Source organism: Acipenser ruthenus, chromosome 1 (genome assembly GCF_902713425.1).
Source record: "Acipenser ruthenus chromosome 1, fAciRut3.2 maternal haplotype, whole genome shotgun sequence".
NCBI lineage: Eukaryota > Metazoa > Chordata > Actinopteri > Acipenseriformes > Acipenseridae > Acipenser > Acipenser ruthenus.
In genome coordinates this window covers 5755769-5774156 of record NC_081189.1, presented here as the reverse complement: position 1 = coordinate 5774156, position 18388 = coordinate 5755769, and the positions used below count along the sequence as shown (strand labels likewise).

Below are 18388 nucleotides of genomic sequence, written 5' to 3'. Positions count from 1 at the left end.
GTGCAGTAAATTACGCGTTATCAGCACTGCCTGTCTGTTTGTTTATAACTACATACTAATTTAGCTTCAGGGGGCTTATTTTGAAATGTAAAGACAAAGACACATTTTCGGAAAAGAACAATTGGTATAAAATAAGCAAAAAGCTTAGTTGCAGCAAGGCACAATACAATTATTGTTTTCAGTAGTTTCCTGCTAGCTCAATATCTTAACATGAATTTATTCCTTTTTGACAGTGGTTACATTGGTCAATTGATTGCTTTTAGCAAAATATATATTGTTAGCTGGCAGCTTCTGTAAGGGATGGATTCAATCAAAACACACAGTGCTGCTTTACAACACACATTATTTCCCTGTTCTGTGATGTTATTCAATCAAATATCCAAACAAAGGTGGACACTTCCCGAGCACACCACTACACAAACAGACACAAAAAAAACGTGTCTTCAATGCATTCAATACTCCTTTTTTTGAAACACAACATATACCCCCGGTAAATTTGACTAAATGTAGCCATAGAACAGGGAAATAGCAGGAGTGCTGTAAAATGAATCTTGTGTCAATGGAAAAATAACTTGCATCAGGAATGCAGGCGCCTGTGAACCCAAAGAGCCCGTTGGCATTGTCGCTCTTCTGTATCCTCAGCCTGGCGGGGGTGTTTTCCTGGAGCAGTCGCGCTCCTCCGTGGACAGAGACCAGCCAGAGACTGAAGAACTCCTCGGCCTCCTCCTCCCGGTCGTCCCGCACCTCCACGATGAAGGCCTTGCGGCTCTCGCCCTGCCGGTACTCCAGGTAACCCGACACATTGCGCAGGTCCGCCTTGGCGGGCTGGCTGTGGAGTTCGTGGATCTCTGCTCGGCTCAGCCTGCTCGAGTACAGCCGCACGTCCTGCATGAGGCCTGTGTACCTGTCACTGCCGTCAGCCCCCGCCCCGATCCTCACTGCCGCCCGGCCTGAAACACAAACAAGAGAGGCCTTCAGTCACGCCAGGGAGTCCAGACCATGGTGACAAATACAGCGTGGAGGCTCTCTGGCCTAGATTTGAATCTGTTGTCTTACACATTTTTGTAGACAAAGCTACATAGTCCACCACACAAACCCACCAAACGTTCTGCATTGGATGGGTACAGAGACCCTCTTGCCATGAAGCCCTTGTTTTTGGCTTGTCATTTTCTTTTCAATTGAGGTTAACATGATGAATACATAACATTTTGTGGTTCTACCCTTTTTTTTTGTATAATTTTTTTATATACAGTATATCAGTACATTCTTACAGATTTAGATGTATCTATTTGACCTATTTATCTTTTTACTGTTTAGATGAAGTTATTTTTTACACCAAATATTGCCATATCACAAAATCCCACACATCTTCATTAGACTGGCCCTGACTTAATTATTCCGTATCAAACACACCTAAGTTACTGGTGTCCTCTCAACAACAGCAGCTCCCAGTTTATCTAACAATAAATAACCCACATCCTTAAATGTCTTTTGCACACCAACCCCTATCAGCAGGGCTCCTGTACAGTCACCTCCAGCATTTCCTTGTCCATAAATATTTAACAAAAGGAAGCCTTCTGTTAAATTTAACCACAGCCCCAGAACAATAAAACTCTCCTGCACTCTATAAACTGCTATTCCCAAAAGTCAGGAAAAACACATTGACTGTTACTTGCTGGTACACAGTCTTGTAGATTCGGCAATTAAATTCAAACAAACATTTAAAAACTGGAGTTCTGGGCATAGCATAGCACACAGTAAAGGTTCTGGGATGGATTTACTCAAAATTGTCATTAGCATATTATTTTCTGTGAGGAAAAAACACAAATTACAAAATGTGCTGATTACGATTTGGAGTAAACAGCTTTCATAATCTAGCCCACTGTGTCTTAATAACAATGCATTTCAAATTGTATAAAAATAATGCATACAACAAAAGCAATGTATAACTTTAAGACTTTAGAGTGTAATTTCAGTAAGGACGTTTCCAAATATACCACATAGAACAGCGGTATTATGTCCCCATTTGTATCACTGTTAATTAATTGAAAACTTACCATCAGCAATTGCTTCCCCTTTGAGGCTCGTGGTCCCCCCAGCAATGGGGCTACCGTCCATGTAGAACTCAATGATCCCATTATCCAAGGTGATGATGACATGCAGCCAGACATTGTCTTCCAGGAACCTCACTGCTGTTGCCCTGGCAACCTGAGTGGCATTGGATCCCACGGGGGTGTAATAGAGCAGCAGCACTACATGGGACTCATTGGTTTGAATCTTCACCCCGTAATACAGGGTGCCGTTTTCATTTGCCTTGGCGATGATAAAGCCGTTGGTGTTCGCGCTGGCCATCAGCCAGGCTGAGAAGGTGAAACTGGCAAGACTTTGGTTCACAACCAGCTGATCCTCTGGGCTAACGGTCCCAAAGGCGCCCGCAGAGCCACTGAAGAACAGAGCGTCTGTGCCGGAGTGGTGACGTCTCAGGTGTGGTCTGAGCTCCACTGGACTGGGGAAGGACCCCTGCAGAATCAGATCTCTCATGGGAGGAAGTCCCGAGCGGAAGGCATCAGACAGTATTTCCCAGCCGACGCGAACCACACCGAATGTGCCCTGATTTCTGAGGATGGTGAAGGATGTGATGTCAGACATGTCGTCTTCCGAGAGGATGTCTTCAGCCACTTCCTGATCTAGACTCTCAGGGTCTATCACAAACACCCCGAAAGGATCATCGTTAAAGGGAATGAGGACCGTGACATTCTGGTTAGCTTCAGCCAGCCTACCTCCTGGTCCTGGATAGCCGCCTGTGTGGAAACACGATGGAAAAGAAACATCATACATCAAGAGTGGCGCTCTTACTAACAAAGGTATCTGGATCCATCACAGGAATCACAGCTCAGACCCCAGCCCGACTGGGAAAATGTGATTGTTCACTGGTAAATTCAATAAACAAGACGGATTCAGCATTTTCTCAAGCACTTAGGACTAAGATTAGTTGTAAGACTGCATTGGTCACTGCACCTTTAATTGACTTTGTACCTGATATGTTGGTCAGCATTAGGACATAGACCTCGTTGAATTCTGGGATTTTATCTGAAAGAGCATGGAGGGTGATTGGCTTGGATCGTTCTCTATTCTCGAAGACAATGGTTCCTGAGGTGTTGTAGAATTCTTGTCCAGTGTCCAACACTGATCCATTACCAAACAGCTGCCAGAAGATGGTAACTGTACCAAACATCCCTCTATCCCTCACCACCCTGAGAGACACATGAGAAATAAAATGCATTTGTTTTTCGACAGGTATAATACAAGGAATTGTGGTACAAGAATTAAGGACATGCATATTTTGTAAAACACATTTTTGTAGTTCAGTACTGAAGTCAATACTAAATGATTGAAAGACTTTTAAACTCTGCAGTTTATGTATTACCATTAAAACGTTTGTGCTTTTTTAAGGTAAGTGCAAGGAAAGCAAACTGAATCCTACTGGCTCCATTTACCTGATGTTCAACAGTGCTACTCTACATGGAAAACACTGAGGAAAAATATACTTTAAAAAAGTCAAGAAAAAAACAAACATGGCAGAAACATAACTTGAGAAGTTATGAGCAGAGCTTGCCAAATTGGAAACAGCAGCAGGCACTTTACTGTACAGCAGAGGCAGTCAGCCTGATGAGGAGCTCTGCTTGTATACAGTACCTTGTAAAACAAGCACTACAGGGGCATTCTGCAAATATCTTACGTGAAGTCATTGGAGCTCCCCTCCTCCACAGCCTTGCCTACAGGCTCCAGTGAAAAGATCCCACTGGCGTCGTCATTGGCTTCAATCACTACTGTAGCTGTGTCAGCCCCATAGACCACTGAGTCACCTGGAACAATACAGAATTACCTCTCAACACCAGCGCACTCTCAACTGTTTTGTTTTTTCTAAACCCATTACCCACTGCCTGGAAGCCTTGTTTATTTAGATTTCAGTGTTACAGGATCATAGTTTAACAACATGTTGCCCTAGCAATAGTACTACAAACAATACTGTGTGACACTATTTTCCACTTTCCACTTATTATAAATTGCATTGAAATTGCCTCTTCATTTAGGTTATATATCCCTGTTAAAATAAAATTATAGTACCAATGTAATTTAAGTGTAGAAAATAGAAATCAAGGGTAATTACAGGAAGTGTAGTTATAGTATCATTTATTTTATTTAATGGCTACATTAAATTAGTCATACCTTACTATTATAGCACAGTGCAACATAGGGTCTGCTGGGGCTGTCTGCTTCCCCAGCTTTCCCCATGCTTATACTATTCACCTCTGTGCTTTACCATGCTTGCCATGTCCTGCTCATGCTTTCAAACTGTTTTACTACAAATTGCCATGTGTTTTTACAATGGTATACTGCACTTCTAGTGTAGGCAGGGTGGAGCATTCTACATAGTCTGAATGACAATGATGACAACAAGTTACAACACAATAGGGTCTATTTCAATGATCTAAACCACAAAATCAAGTTGATAAATTTAAAGATCAGACACTGTTTCGATCATTTAAATAGACCCAAGTGACAATAAACATGCTTGTGAACAAATAATATCAAACCTGTGGCGTTGAAAAGGAGGATATAAAAGGGCTCTTCAGTTTCGGGAATGTCATCGTCCACGATGGTGACTGAGATGTTCTTCATTCGCTCCCCAATCTCAAACACGAGGACGTGGTCGCCCTCGTCAGGAATGAAGTCTTCCTCTGAGGTGCCTCCACTGGCCGTCTGATACATCACCGTAGCGACAAAGTCACTCGACCCATTTCGCAGGACTGTGAAGCTGGCAACATCTCCTTCTTGAACTCTCATGGCAACGGGCTCTGGAGGACAGATTCAGATTCAGAATGCTGCTTTGGAATACAATTCATTTGTGGTACTTTTTTAAACATAACACTGGGTCTAAGTTATTAATATCTGAATAGACCAAAGTGAAATAATATATTTCAAAAATATGAATACAAATTTCTTTAAATAGGGAAAACTCCTTTTTAAGGGAAATACTTACACAACACCAATTGAGAAAATGTGAAATAGTCCCAAAAGAAATGTTGTTCTTTCATGTTTTGTGTTTGGCTTTTTTATATATATTTATTCAGTAAACAAATTAAGTAAAGAGCTCTCTTGTATTAATTTACCATCCATTTTCTACAAGCAATTTGTTTTTCAATAATGTCTGTAATTATGAATGAGCTAAAGCAAAGATACCCTACACTCACAGTAGCTAGGGCTGGCATTATATTGGAATGGTACCTGCAAAGTAAATGGGATCATCATTTTTTCTGATCTGTAGGGTTGCGTTCAGCGCATTTCCTAGTCTTGCTCCTCCAGTCACATTTAAAAGGGTGATTGTAAATACCTCCATGTCTTCAGGCACCTGGAAGGAACGGAATAGAGATATTATCCTTGTACAGAGCAACTATAGCCACTTGGTATCCTAGGACAAACATTTTTAGGACGCCTTATATGAAGCCAAATCAAATGACACAGTCATAATATCCTAGACTTTGTCTGCTATCCACTCAGAATATTCGATGCTCCCTGTAGTTACAGCTTAAAAATCAAATAGACAGCAGTGTTTTTTGTGAACAAAACAATAAACAATATGGAGGCTGTGTGGTCCAGTGGTTAAAGAAAGGGGCTTGTAAACAGGAGGTCCTTGGTTCAAATCCCACCTCAGCCACTGACTCATTGTGTGACCCTGAGCAAGTCACTTAACCTCCTTGTGCTCCGTCTTTCGGGTGAGATGTAGTTGTAAGTGACTCTGCAGCTGATGCATAGTTCACACACCCTAGTCTCTGTAAGTCGCCTTGGATAAAGGCGTTTGCTAAATAAACTAATAATAATTATAATAATAATAAAGCAACCACATGGAAACCCTAAGGCTGTAGATCTACATGTAATACACTTTCTGTGTAAACAAATGTTTACCCTTTAAAATTTCATACAAAATTGAATTGAAAAACCTAGACTTGATTTGGTATTTATATTCATATTTACTTAAGAATTTATTTTACGTTTTACATTGATTTTTTTTCCCATCCCGTATTCAATTACAATAGTTAACCCTCTGCTCCTGTGTGGCACAGATGCACAATGTTACCTCATCAGGAAGGGCTGTCAGTGTGATGTTTTTTGAGAACTCGTCCTGTGTGAAGGACAGTGTCCCCTGGACAGGGTGCACATCTTCACTGAAGGGTGTGTCCAAACTCCACGACACTGAAACATCTCCAAAAGTTCCTCTGTTTCTAACCACCATGTAAGAAGCTGCAAAGTGTTTTTAAACTGAGTGGTTATTTTTACTCTGAGACAGGACAATGAACTATAGTATTTTTTTGAGGTAGCTTTGAACAACATGGTAGCGGATCTAATTACAAAGTACATACAGTATGTAGAGGCATACATTATAAGGTTCTGATACTCTCAGTAACTTGTGGTAAAGAATGTAATCAAGCTTATGGTAACTGAAAAGAAATTCTCATGATATACAGTGAAAATGTACGCCATGGGTATGAAATTAGAGAGGCACTTCCTTGTCTCCTCAGATTCTGATGCTCTTAAGAATGTTCTATCCACGTTTGACAGTAAGAGGCAGTGCCATGTAATGCTCGCCTGATACAGACTCTCACCCTTGTAAATGAGATGAGGTTAAAAGCTCTACAACCACACCAGCAGAAGAGCCTCTATTTTGTAGTGGTGAAGCCGCTGGATCACTGGGAAGATGCAGGATAATAAACACTAATAAAGCTTTTTTTTTTTTTTTTATTTCTCACACGACAATCTCATTATTAACCAAATCAAGTTTAACCATGCAGTATTTCCACATGTGCTGCAAGCAGCAAACATCCTGTAGACATTTTCACTCCATGAGCCTCTGCTGTAACCTAAACAGAAGGGGATTCTTTAACCCACTCTTGGTTGCTTAGAGTTTCCACTATACGCCTCAGCTGCTGTCTGTTTCTATATGATGCAGGTGAGCTCACCTGAGTGAATCTCGCTGCCTTTGCTTTCGTTCAGTGTTTCCAGCAGCCCTGCCCTGCTGAACTCAATCACCCCGTGAGGGTCGTCGTTTTTTCGGATCGTGACGTCGACCTGTCGGGCAGCCCCGAGCTTGCTGGGGGGAGCACTGTGGCTGCTGAGTACCACAGAGTACACTTCATCCAACTGCAAACAAGACAATAATACTGTAGCAAGCCGTTTATTACTCTGCGTGGAAATCGACCATTATCTGCTTAAAGTTAACTGAAATTGACATCTATGGAAACAAGTGTGAAAACTATAAGAGTCCACATTTTTTAATCTGTAAGTTAGAAGTATTACAAGCTCCGGTGTATAGCATGTGCACACAAGCAAATGTAAATATTGTATGTTGGGTATGAACATTTTTCAGCAGAAGCAACAACAGCTGTTGAACTCAGCTGAAATCCATTGAATTTGTAATGCATCTGTGTTGACATTGCTTGCTGTAAAAGTGTTTGATCTGAATACTAGCTTTTAAAATTGCTTTGACCCCGGCTGACACCCACATACTGATTCACACATTCAGATTCATACAGAATCAAACACATATTTCCCTTTCAGCTGAGCAGTCGCCTCCAATCAAGTTTATTGGCACTCGTCACCCCTTTGATGCGAACACACAGACACACACACCTCTGGGGTCCCATCCGGTCGTGCCACCAGTGCAACCACCACCTCCCTCTCTCCAGGTTTGAACTCCAAGATGCCAGTGCTGCCATAGAACTCATAGGTGCTGCTCGGCATAACTTCATAGCGGAGTAGCTGCTTCAGCAGTGCACCCTGGGACCGGACCACTCTCAGCTCCACGGCCTCCCCTTCCTGCAAAAAAGATAGGTTCACAGACTAAGTTCCATGGCTGCTGTGGGATTTTTGTGGCCGTAGGAACTTGTTACTTTACCAAACCAATACAGACACATTCACGGTACTCTAATTACTAACACTCATTTCTGTAATTAGAAAATGTGTATGGGTCATATAGGGTATCTCTTATTATTGTATTCTTATTGTAAGAGAGACTGTACTCGTGAAGTTTAGAATTGGAACATGTTTTACGCATCGGATGACATATATGCACAAGATAAGATTTATAGCATTTTGAGAAATCGTTACCAGGGATTGGTTGATTTTTTATACATGCTTTATATTGATATGAATAATGCAATGAAGTTATAAAGTAATAAACTTTAGACTTACATTAATTAACCATGGTCCCCTGGAACGTGGCGAGAACTCAAAAACTCCACCTGGGTCATCATTTTCAAAGATAACAATCTCCCGGCTGGTGAAGCCTGACTTAAGAATCTGGTTTTCTGCGTTAGTCCTACAGGGAGAAAAGAAGGTTACTGCAATACAGTAAGCCAATCCCATCCAGACATTTTCACTTGCATAAGTATGAGTTTGTTACAGAACAGTGGGTGTGTTAAGTAACTGAGCCCCTCAGAGCAGTAGAAGAACCCACTTAACGGCATGCTCAGTTCCGCTATAGAGCAGCTCAGAGCGCTATAGAGCAGATTTCATCGGTTACCTGAGTGAGTGGAAAGATTATCACCCTGAGCCACTTAGTTACCTAACTACCCACTGTGTATCACAAACACAACGTGCCCACTGTGTATCAAAACGCAAAGCGCCCACTGTGTATCACAAACACATTCACTATTGCTCACTATTGCTCTATCTTGCATCCTCTATATTTCTCTGTCTTTTTTCAATAATTGTTTTGATATTTAATTTTAATGTCACCTGACGACCCCATAGCACTCTAAACTGCTCACTGTGCTCACTAAAATGTCTTGACATTACATTTCAGAGACTAAATAAAAGCTCCCTTGCTTGGGAAGTGGGAGATTTCGGTTATATAATCAATATGCATCCACATCCATTTGCACCCTCATTTTGTCTGCCATTGCAGCATGTGAGCCGATTATGGCTTTACTGTTTTTCCTGATCGGACATTTCTCATTGCTTTGGCACTTAGTCGGTCAAGTATTGGTATGAACACTGTGCCCCCATCCTTCTTCTTCAGTACCGAGAAAACTAGATAGGGATATTCCATTTAATTTGTTTCTTGTTAGTCATTAACAGAATACATAAGCAGAAATAGGTTGTGCAGACGTGTTAAAGAACTATATTTGTCTCCCACTTAACAAGGGAGTGTACTCTACTGAACCAGCAGGAGCAGGCACTGATGGGCAGCAGCTGTGTGAACTCCTTCAGCACAGTAGCTGCTTCAGGCCCTTCTCTCCCAACAGGGGTCTCCATTAGGCAGTGGTGCGAAATTTAAAAACAAAAGATAAAGAAAATAATTCCAAACACATCCTTTCAGTAAACTCCCTACATGCATTCAAACTCTGCCATGTATAGAGAAGTACATAAAGCATGGTGCTAAATTAGGTGTAACCCATAAAGAAAACCCTTTCCCCACCCCACCATCCCCCACTCCCAACCCCAAAGCAGGCACTTCTCAAACAAAGTGTTGATTCACGGCACACAAAGGCCAAACTTGCTCCACTTACCCAAAGTACACTACAAACCTCTCCGTCTCTACCCTGCAGGCACAGAGTGGGAGGGAATGAGAACACCATTCGCCTCAAGGTTCATGAATAACAAAATAGCTTTGGAAAAAAGATGAAATGAGAAAAGCTGGCCTTTTTTCTCTCTTTCTCTCTTTCTCTCTGCATAACTATCACTTTATGGGAATCCTACTTGCTAGGTTCGTCGGTTCCCACTTACAAGAGGTGACCCCATGACCAATCAGGCTGTCAAGGCCTATTCACAAGACTCCTTGCCAACTTCAGTCCATGAAGGAGACGATTGCCAAACACCGCACACACACACACACACACACGCACTCCCTCTTTCTCTCAGTAAGTGAACTGCTGCAGCTGAGCAAATGCAATTCAATGACATGAGAAATGTGTTTAACAAAAAAATTTAAAAGGATTTATTGGATTGGAGTAAAATAACAGGAACTGGAGACAAAAAAACAATGCTAATACTGACAATACATTGTTACAATTTCCTTAAAGAAAGTGGGAAAACTTTTAACTGGAACCAACAACGTACTTTCCGCCATCATGGTCCACTGAACATGTTGTCAGACTTTGTTTAAACAAGTAAAATGTCTTTGTGCAGTAACTGTGGTAGAATCTGTCTGGGGACATCAGCAAATATTCTTCTGAAATACTAGTGGTGCTGTATGTAAACTGTGCAGAGTATGGACTTCTATAATTTAAAACCCTAAACTAAATTAAATAATCGTTTATAACTGCACAACATTAGTACAGGCCAGTCTCATGCTTTTGTCTTTTGTTAAACCACCAGACTTGCTTACCACTCACTAAAAGTGAAGACAGGGATTTCATCCAATAAAAACACTCTCGTTATACTGCCAGACCTGCTTGATGCTGGTTTTTTATTGAGAACGGAAGATGGTGGAATAAGAAGAGAAAAAGAAAAAATGATTTTGGAACAAACTGAAAATATAAAGTAGTTAAAAACTATGGTGCTGTACCTGTCCAAAGAGATGCTGAAAGTTTCATTGACCTCTGGGATGTCATCGGCTCGGACGGTAATATTGATGGATGAATCGCTCTGACCGGAGAGGAATATGACGGAGCCGTTGAAAGGCCCCAGATCGTCAAGGGTCAGTTCTCGCTGGCTAAGCCCCGATGGTCTCAGACTCCAGAACACTACTGCCTGCCCGTCCGTCCCATCACGTTGCAAAGCCAGAGAGACCTAAATGCAATCGTGCTTCACTTTAGTTTAATCTATACATTGATTAATACCTAATTTCAGGCGCTAAATATATATTTTTTTAACCAATGTCCTTTAACAGCTTTATGACAGTGACAACAAAACATATTCAGACTACAAATATTGAAAGTGTCTCAATATTTCTTGGAACCCTTTTAGATTTTCAGTGCAAAAGTCACCCCCTATAAACCGATACACCCGCAAATACCCCAGATTTTAAAAGAAAACAGAATTCTTACAATTAACTGTGAAGTATTTCACTCCTTTAACCTCCCCCCTCTAAATCATTGTTTATAGACATTACATGGAGGAGCATTGTAAATCATAATAATGATTCTAATATATAATAAATGTAATGGTCAGCAATTGAAGAGCGCCCTTCTAAGCTGTGTGTGGTTTACCAGATTAGCGGAGGCCGTCTCAGGCTCGAACACCACTAGGGTCTGGTTGCTGGTGAAGCCGATCTCTCCGTTGGCGATGTCTGGAGTGATGATCAGGGAGATGTTCAGGACACCCCACAGTCTAGGGCTTACTGGAGGGATGGGCGGGTTGATACTCACCAGTTCCACACTGTCCAGCTAGAACACAGAAGAGAAGAGGAACGGGGGCAGGTCACAACAACCACAACTTCAAATCCCCATTATTGTGAGCAGTTCTAATTACAGTCCCTCAGATACTGTACTAAGGTGCTTTCACCTGAGGTCAGGAGTGGCTCTTCAGTTCTGACTTGCCTGCCACAGATATGTGACCTAGGCTGGATTGGCCAAAGTGTCTCTATAGTTAGATCCAGAGCCATTGTGCCACATGTAGTGACTTACCACTGTGGAAATAAGTTTCCTTCAGTTTGCTGTAAACACACTGCTGTGCGCTAGCTGGTGCTGGCACTTGCTAATAGAAAGACCCTAGATGGCTGATCTAGCTTACATTACATGTTTATAAAAAATGTTTTAAAAAAAAATAAAACCCAATATTTGACTGATTCGTAAAAATAAAAAAAGACTCCAGCAAACACCTTACAAATTTAAGGGGACATAAAAAAATAAGCCCATGTATTTTGAAGCTACTTTAATTCATTTCACAGGATAAAACATCAAGTTCAGTTAAGCTGCAGTTATCAAGCAGCCCTGCTCCACTTGGCTGTCCTTCGGACCAGGCTTTATAACAGTATGTTCATTGGTGGGTGTTTTACATATCTGTGTTTTCCCAAAGTCCCTGGTTTGTGTTGTTTGTTTGTTTTCACATGGCAGCACTGGAACGGGATGGTATTAAACATCGTCATTGTACCTCTGATTTCCATTAGGCCCAGTTTATTGTTGTATCCCTTCATCGCAAAAACAATCTCATGGCTTAAACATGAGCGCAGGGCCAATTACATCCCAAGAAGTGCTTTCATTTACTGTTTGCTGATTGCTGTTGACTGATAGAAGCTGTTTATTTATCCTCCTCAACAAGGCTGATGGCATCCTGCCAGCAGCTTACTTCAATACAGTACATGGAGATGCTAATGAGAGCCTGCATTTATTAAAGCCATGTATTTGGCTTTATAAGCACAGTCAGGGGGTCGTGGCAATAGAATAGCCTTTATCCTGGCAACGATTCATTTAGAGCAGGTTACCCATCAACATAAAAACAACACTGAAATGCCAAGTGAATCACATTGTTTTTATTTATTCTTAATTTATATACACATACCCTCCAACCAGTGTTGAGACAAATGATTTGTAACTCAGTGAACCCCACTCAGATCCCTTTCTTACAAGATATCTGGGTAGTTAATTACCACCTCTTCAAATATCTCTAAATGTTTTTAATGAACAAGCCCACTGATGTAATGCTGTTTTTCAGTTAGTGCTAGGATAAATTTGTTTTTCAGCTAATTCAAAATTAAAGAATATTCAAATATTCATTTAAACATAATACATTTGAACATGAAAAAGCCATGTTTATGCCGGGCACTATTTAACTATGAGAATGAGGCTTACAAGGCCCGGAGCATGGCAGCAATGGGGAATGGACAGAGGCTCTCACCTGTACTACAAAGTGTGCTCCGTTTTGAAGGAAAGCATCGTTTCTTATTGGTAACGTCACCTGGACCTGGGACTGTTCTGCAGGAAAGAGGACGCTGTTTTTCCTGGTGGTGTTCAGGACCCGGTCCTTGGCTCTCCCCGGATCGATTGGCCCGGTGGGAATGTAGAGCACGGTGTAGTTCAGCCTCACGTCTCCCACAGTGCCCCTCTGGCGGAGGAAGCTGAGGGACAGGAAACGACCAGAAGGGTGGCTTTGGATCTTTTGCTCGTCTGAAGGGTGGAATCTGACTAACCCGTAGACATCGTCGCTGTCTTGAATGTAAAACACCATCTGGGCAACATAAAAAGATGATGAGCCATCGTCAGTTATGCATTCTGTGTGGGCAACAAGATGTCTGTCTCATGTGAAATTAATATGAGCTCATTCATTTAACACCTCTTTCTTTTTATTTATTTATTTTTTAAACTGAACATTTTAAACGTAGCTTTCCATTAACTGGAATCACAAGTGCAGCACACATCCTTGAAATGAATATGGTTTATGAAACAAGGACCAGGACAATTTGGGACCTCTAAAATTGAAAAGTTTAATTGCGTCATTTAATTAAACTTTCATTCACTAAATCAGTGATAAAGTTTTACAGTTCAGAATCTGGAAAATGTTTGAGCAATACAGTAACACACATTTGATTGATGATTTAGAAGTGCTTGGACATACAGACCTCCATAGGCGCATCCACCTCCACTCCCCCCTGTACCGTTCTGGGCACCAGCCTGAACAGGTAGGCCTCTGCCTCTTCCGGGAGGTCGTCACTGGTGATATTGAGCCGAAGTGAGGCTGACATCTGGCCTTCAGCGAATCGGAGGGTCCCTGAGGCCGGGGTAAGGTCTGTGGCCACAGAGGACTGGTCGCTGCTGTTCCGCATTATCGTCCAGTTCACAGACACACTCCCATGGGTCCCTCCATTTCTTACAATGGAGATGCCTTCAAACCTTCAGTCATGGAAAAAATAGACATGGGTGTTTTAGTGAACACCTCTGACAGAATGGTTTGTAAACATGAAAACCATAGGATAATCTGGAATAATGAGGGGTGGTTGAAAGAAGTATTTTTATTTGTAAATGTTTTTGAAATAAAGCATAACAGGATGTTAACTCAAAAACTTGTGAGCTTTTGCTCTTCATGATCCACAAACCAAAAAGTTACATGAGCACAATATAGTAGCCATATTGCAATGTGCACATGTTTTGTAGAAATGTTTTAACTTATACATTTTTATGCTAGTTAAGGTTGCATACCTAGTATGTACCTGGCATTAAAAGACACAGTGGGCCAAATCCACTTGGCTTTTCATGAAGCAGTCACAGGTCAAAGTGAAGGAGATTGTTATAGTCTAGAACACTGAAAATATAAGGTTTGTAACCTTTATAAGCTTTTGATTTACAAAAGGGCTGTCCAACTGCAATATGTGTGAATTAGAGTCAGATTTCATTTTAGCTGCATTCCTTTAGCATACTGTAGCAATACTTTTCTGCAGCTGGGAAACCTACCTTGAAGTGAGGTCTTCATCGATGACCACAGCCTGTGCCAGGAGTGCACTGCTGATTGACAGCACTCCATAGGGTTTATCATTGGGTTCGATGGTGACCTGAGCAATGCCCGGGCTCAGCAACACTGCATCTCCCTGCAGCGTGTCCTCCAGTAACACCACCTGAAAGGATTCGGCAATCTCTGGAGTGGCATCGTCGATGATCATAAACTTCAGCTGCACTTCAGAGACTCGAGGGGGGAAAATGACGGTGCGGTTGGGCTGCAGGTCAACAAAGTCTGATGTAAGCAAAGCGCTGGCCGTGCTGTTGCCCGTGACGATCATATAGCTGATGGAGACCTCCTCTGAGTCTGATCCGATCACGCTGTCCTGCTCGTTCCTTCCTCGGGTCACCGGGATGGTGATGATGCCAGCTGTTTCAGGCACCACAAACACGGACTGGGTGAACCTTACGGGGCTGTCGTTCTTGTTGATCCTGATTTGGACACTGCTGCGGTTGAGGTTGATTACAGCCCCGCCTTCAACGCTGGTCAGCGCAATGGTAAAGATTTCATCATCTTCTGGAATCTGGAAGAAATGTGTTAATAATTACAAGCTTTTATTCTGACCCTCTGTTTCTACTAAAATCTTACCTTTTCCTACAATGTAGCTGTTATATACATTTGATATTCCGTAGGAAGAAGAGTGGAGTGGCTCTACAGCTCTGATGGCTTCAGCAGCTTTCTCTCAAGGATGCTGTCTTTTTAGAATAAAACTACACCACCCACTCGATATATCATGGGTGTTGGGGTCCAGTATAAATCCGCAAATATCGAGAGCCGCGATATAGCGAGAGACGCATAGAAAAACACATAGGCTAACAAATACTGTACAACCACTCCCACGTTTTATTGGGGGTGTCAGGGCCCAATATAAATTCTTTACGCAACCCGCTTTTTCTCATTTTTCGTATAAAAATCAGCACACTGTTTTAATTCATACTGCAGAGGTTAATTGCTTCCATCAACTAAAGTCTCCAATTAATTTCATGAGCCTTCCTCTCCTTTCTCACTGCCCTGTGACTTTTGCTAGTGCATTGTTGCCACAATTTAACACCTCGTTGGCCAAAATAAAAACCGCTTCAGCAAGTACCGGTATTTAATTTGCTTTGTGTTATTGTGCAATGTGTTTGTATATGATAACAGTACGATATTAATGCTTTGTTTTTAATTGTTTTGTATATTTTTGTTTGAAAAACAAGTGAATTGCGTGCTACCTGATCGTCCCGTATGAGTAATCTGTACACCACTGTCGCTCTTCCTGGGGGCAGGGTGATGTTTCCTTTGGCTGGGCTCAGGTCCTCCTCGGCTGGGTTGGGGTCGCCAGTGATCTGCCAGGAGGGATGAAATTGGATTTAAGGATCAGGAGAGGAGGCTGCTGATTTAAAAGCCCGTAGCTTTCATACTTTTTTGGGGCCATAATCACAATTCACTGTGGATGACTCCCTGCATTTCTAGTAGCCTGCAAAGCAGGTTGCAAAACATATTTAATCAATCAGAAGGATTATTAAATGTAACTGGATTATGAGGAATGACAGTGCATGGTTACTATTAAATAACACCTGAGAAAGCTAAGGCTTTGTCAAAACTCCTATTACATCTTATCATGCTGTGCATAGAACACATGACACAAGTGAAATACAACAACTCGTCTTTATCTTTAAGAGTAGTTCTTGGGTACAACCTTCATTTTTTTTATTTAAAATACATTAGTATGTTGTGTGTAGGGTGTCTTTTATTAAAATCAGAAGTAATTTTGTTCAATTTTGAGCAGCACAAAACAAAAAAGAGACTATACCCACAATGCATTAAGCTAAATATAGAAGCATATTTGTGGACAGCATCTGTAAACAAATCTTTTTGTAACTTAACCCATCATGCTTGCTTGATAGGGGTTGGTAAATGCAATCATTTGGTGGTAATCATCAGTACACTAAAACCCTGTTGCTGTGGGTGACAAATGGACTTTAACAATAAGAATAGGATATTCTAAATTGCCTGCTCTCTGTATGGATGAATCCTTCAAACAGAACCCAACAGGAAACCAGGTTGCAGAACACAAACCGTGTGATTAAGGGGTGAGATAACGCTGTGATACATACCTCAAAGTTCACGGTCACGGTGCCATAAGTCCCTTTCTCTCTGATTAGACTGAGAGGCACAAATTGGCTACTACCCCTGGGTTCATTCACCGTGATTAAGGAAGACTGCAAGAAAGGAGAAACCAAATACCAGCAACCAAGCAGCTCAGCATGGATATGGATTTGGGGTGTATGGTGTGTGGGGGGGGGGGATAGTGAAAACTGTTTCTGTGGAAACGCCCGACTCCCACAGACAAGTTAATCCAATCTGTAAACTGGTCCCATGATAGTATTACAGTTCCTGGCAACCAAGAAGTTGTTCTGCACTAAAACCTTTGAGTGGGCTCCTCAAGAGCATTTTACCTGCAAAGTCAAAGTTTAATTAAAATTCCTTCACTATTATTATTATTACTTTAATGAGACAATGTAATTCCAGAAGTCGCCCGTGGAAAAACAGAAAACAAAGGCTCAGTCATTAGCCATCTTTCCTACTGACTAAACCTGATTAAAATCGCTTTCAATATATTTTTAGCTTATAATGAACTGAACGTGGGGACATAACTGAGCTAATAAGTGGAATTATTTATGACATTTACAGTAGGCTGCTGGAAGTTTGCTGTAAGACAACTTCAAAAGTAAACTTACCATGTTGAATGAAATAATCCCAAAGGCATTGTCATTGGACAGTATTGTCACAGTGGCAGTATTGGGGGATCCTAATCTCACACCAGGTAAGGCACTCTGAAAAGATAAGATCAGGGAATTAAATGAGTGCAGGTGAATTAACCCCATCGTCAAGGGAACTTTACTGACCTCGTCTCCTCTTGAATCAGTGGCGTTTTAGCTGTGCTCAAATTGACACTTACCAATTGCAAAAATAAATACAATATATGTCAGCTTGTGCTGCTTGTTACTATTTGAGAACTTGTACTGTGAGAGGGCTTTTCAGGAATGTTTTTTTCCAATACCAGACTGGAATCAATCTAAGCTGTTTTAAAAAAATATGTAATTAGGGGGTCCTAAGTGGCGTATCCGGTAAGGATGCGTCCTATAGCCTAGAGGTCACTAGTTCGAGTCCAGGCTATTCCACTGCCGACCGTGGACAAGAGCTCCCAAGGGCGGGTGAACAATTGGCTGAGTGTCGCCCGGATGGGGAGGGTTTAGGTCAGCCAGGGTGTCCTCGGCTCACCGTGCACCAGCAACCCCTATAGACTGGCCAGGCGCCTGCGGGCTTGCCTGTAAGCTGAAAAGAGCTGCGTTGTCCTCCGACGCTGTAGCTCTGAGGTGGCTGCATGACGGGCCTGCAGAGTGAAAAAAAGCGGTCGGCTGACGGCACACGTTTCGGGGAACAGTGTGTGTTCATCTTCGCCGCTCCCGAGTCAGCACAGGGGTGGCAGCAGTGAGCTGAGTCTAAAATAATACAATTGGCTATTTCAAATTGGGAGAAAAATGGGGTAAAAATATTTTTAAACCACAATGTTGTTGTCAATTACTTGGTGCTTTTTTTCTTGTCTTTGTTATTTTCTTTCTCAAATTGGCTGTGCTAAAATTGCTTATTGCTGTCACATAAGACCATTATTATACAGTGCATATTAAAGAAAGAAATGAAAATGAAAAAAGGTAATGAAAAAGCAGTTCACCAGTCACAAAAGAAACCAAATTAAAGCCCATGTTTTTTCTCCTTCTGACACCTCAGTCTGGTATAGGAAAAAGACATCCCTGAAAAGCCCTTGCTTATCCATTAATCATGGTTTGACAACCTGTTAATGACACCATAGCAATCAGGAATTAGATATAAAGCATGCGGTCCTGTTGCAAAATTAAGTTCCCTTTCATTTCATTGTACAGAGAATTTAATTTTGAAAATCTGAATACAGTTTTGA

General features: G+C 41.6%; 1 protein-coding gene across 1 annotated transcript in view; it reads right to left on the bottom strand.

Moving 5' to 3' along the window:
- LOC117404042 (adhesion G-protein coupled receptor V1-like) overlaps positions 1-18388 on the bottom strand; it is a 190136-nt gene that overhangs the window by 148548 nt on the left and 23200 nt on the right. The window contains exons 4-21 of the mRNA XM_058985404.1: positions 17151-17246; positions 16527-16631; positions 15642-15755; positions 14388-14953; positions 13559-13829; positions 12838-13167; positions 11211-11387; positions 10568-10791; positions 8251-8377; positions 7690-7875; positions 7020-7200; positions 6140-6303; positions 5290-5413; positions 4599-4859; positions 3740-3866; positions 3037-3254; positions 2058-2801; positions 577-950 (exon numbers count right to left, since the gene is read on the bottom strand). Coding sequence (XP_058841387.1) covers positions 577-950; positions 2058-2801; positions 3037-3254; positions 3740-3866; positions 4599-4859; positions 5290-5413; positions 6140-6303; positions 7020-7200; positions 7690-7875; positions 8251-8377; positions 10568-10791; positions 11211-11387; positions 12838-13167; positions 13559-13829; positions 14388-14953; positions 15642-15755; positions 16527-16631; positions 17151-17246 — 4389 coding nt within the window. The remainder of the gene's footprint in view (positions 1-576; positions 951-2057; positions 2802-3036; positions 3255-3739; positions 3867-4598; positions 4860-5289; positions 5414-6139; positions 6304-7019; positions 7201-7689; positions 7876-8250; positions 8378-10567; positions 10792-11210; positions 11388-12837; positions 13168-13558; positions 13830-14387; positions 14954-15641; positions 15756-16526; positions 16632-17150; positions 17247-18388) is intronic.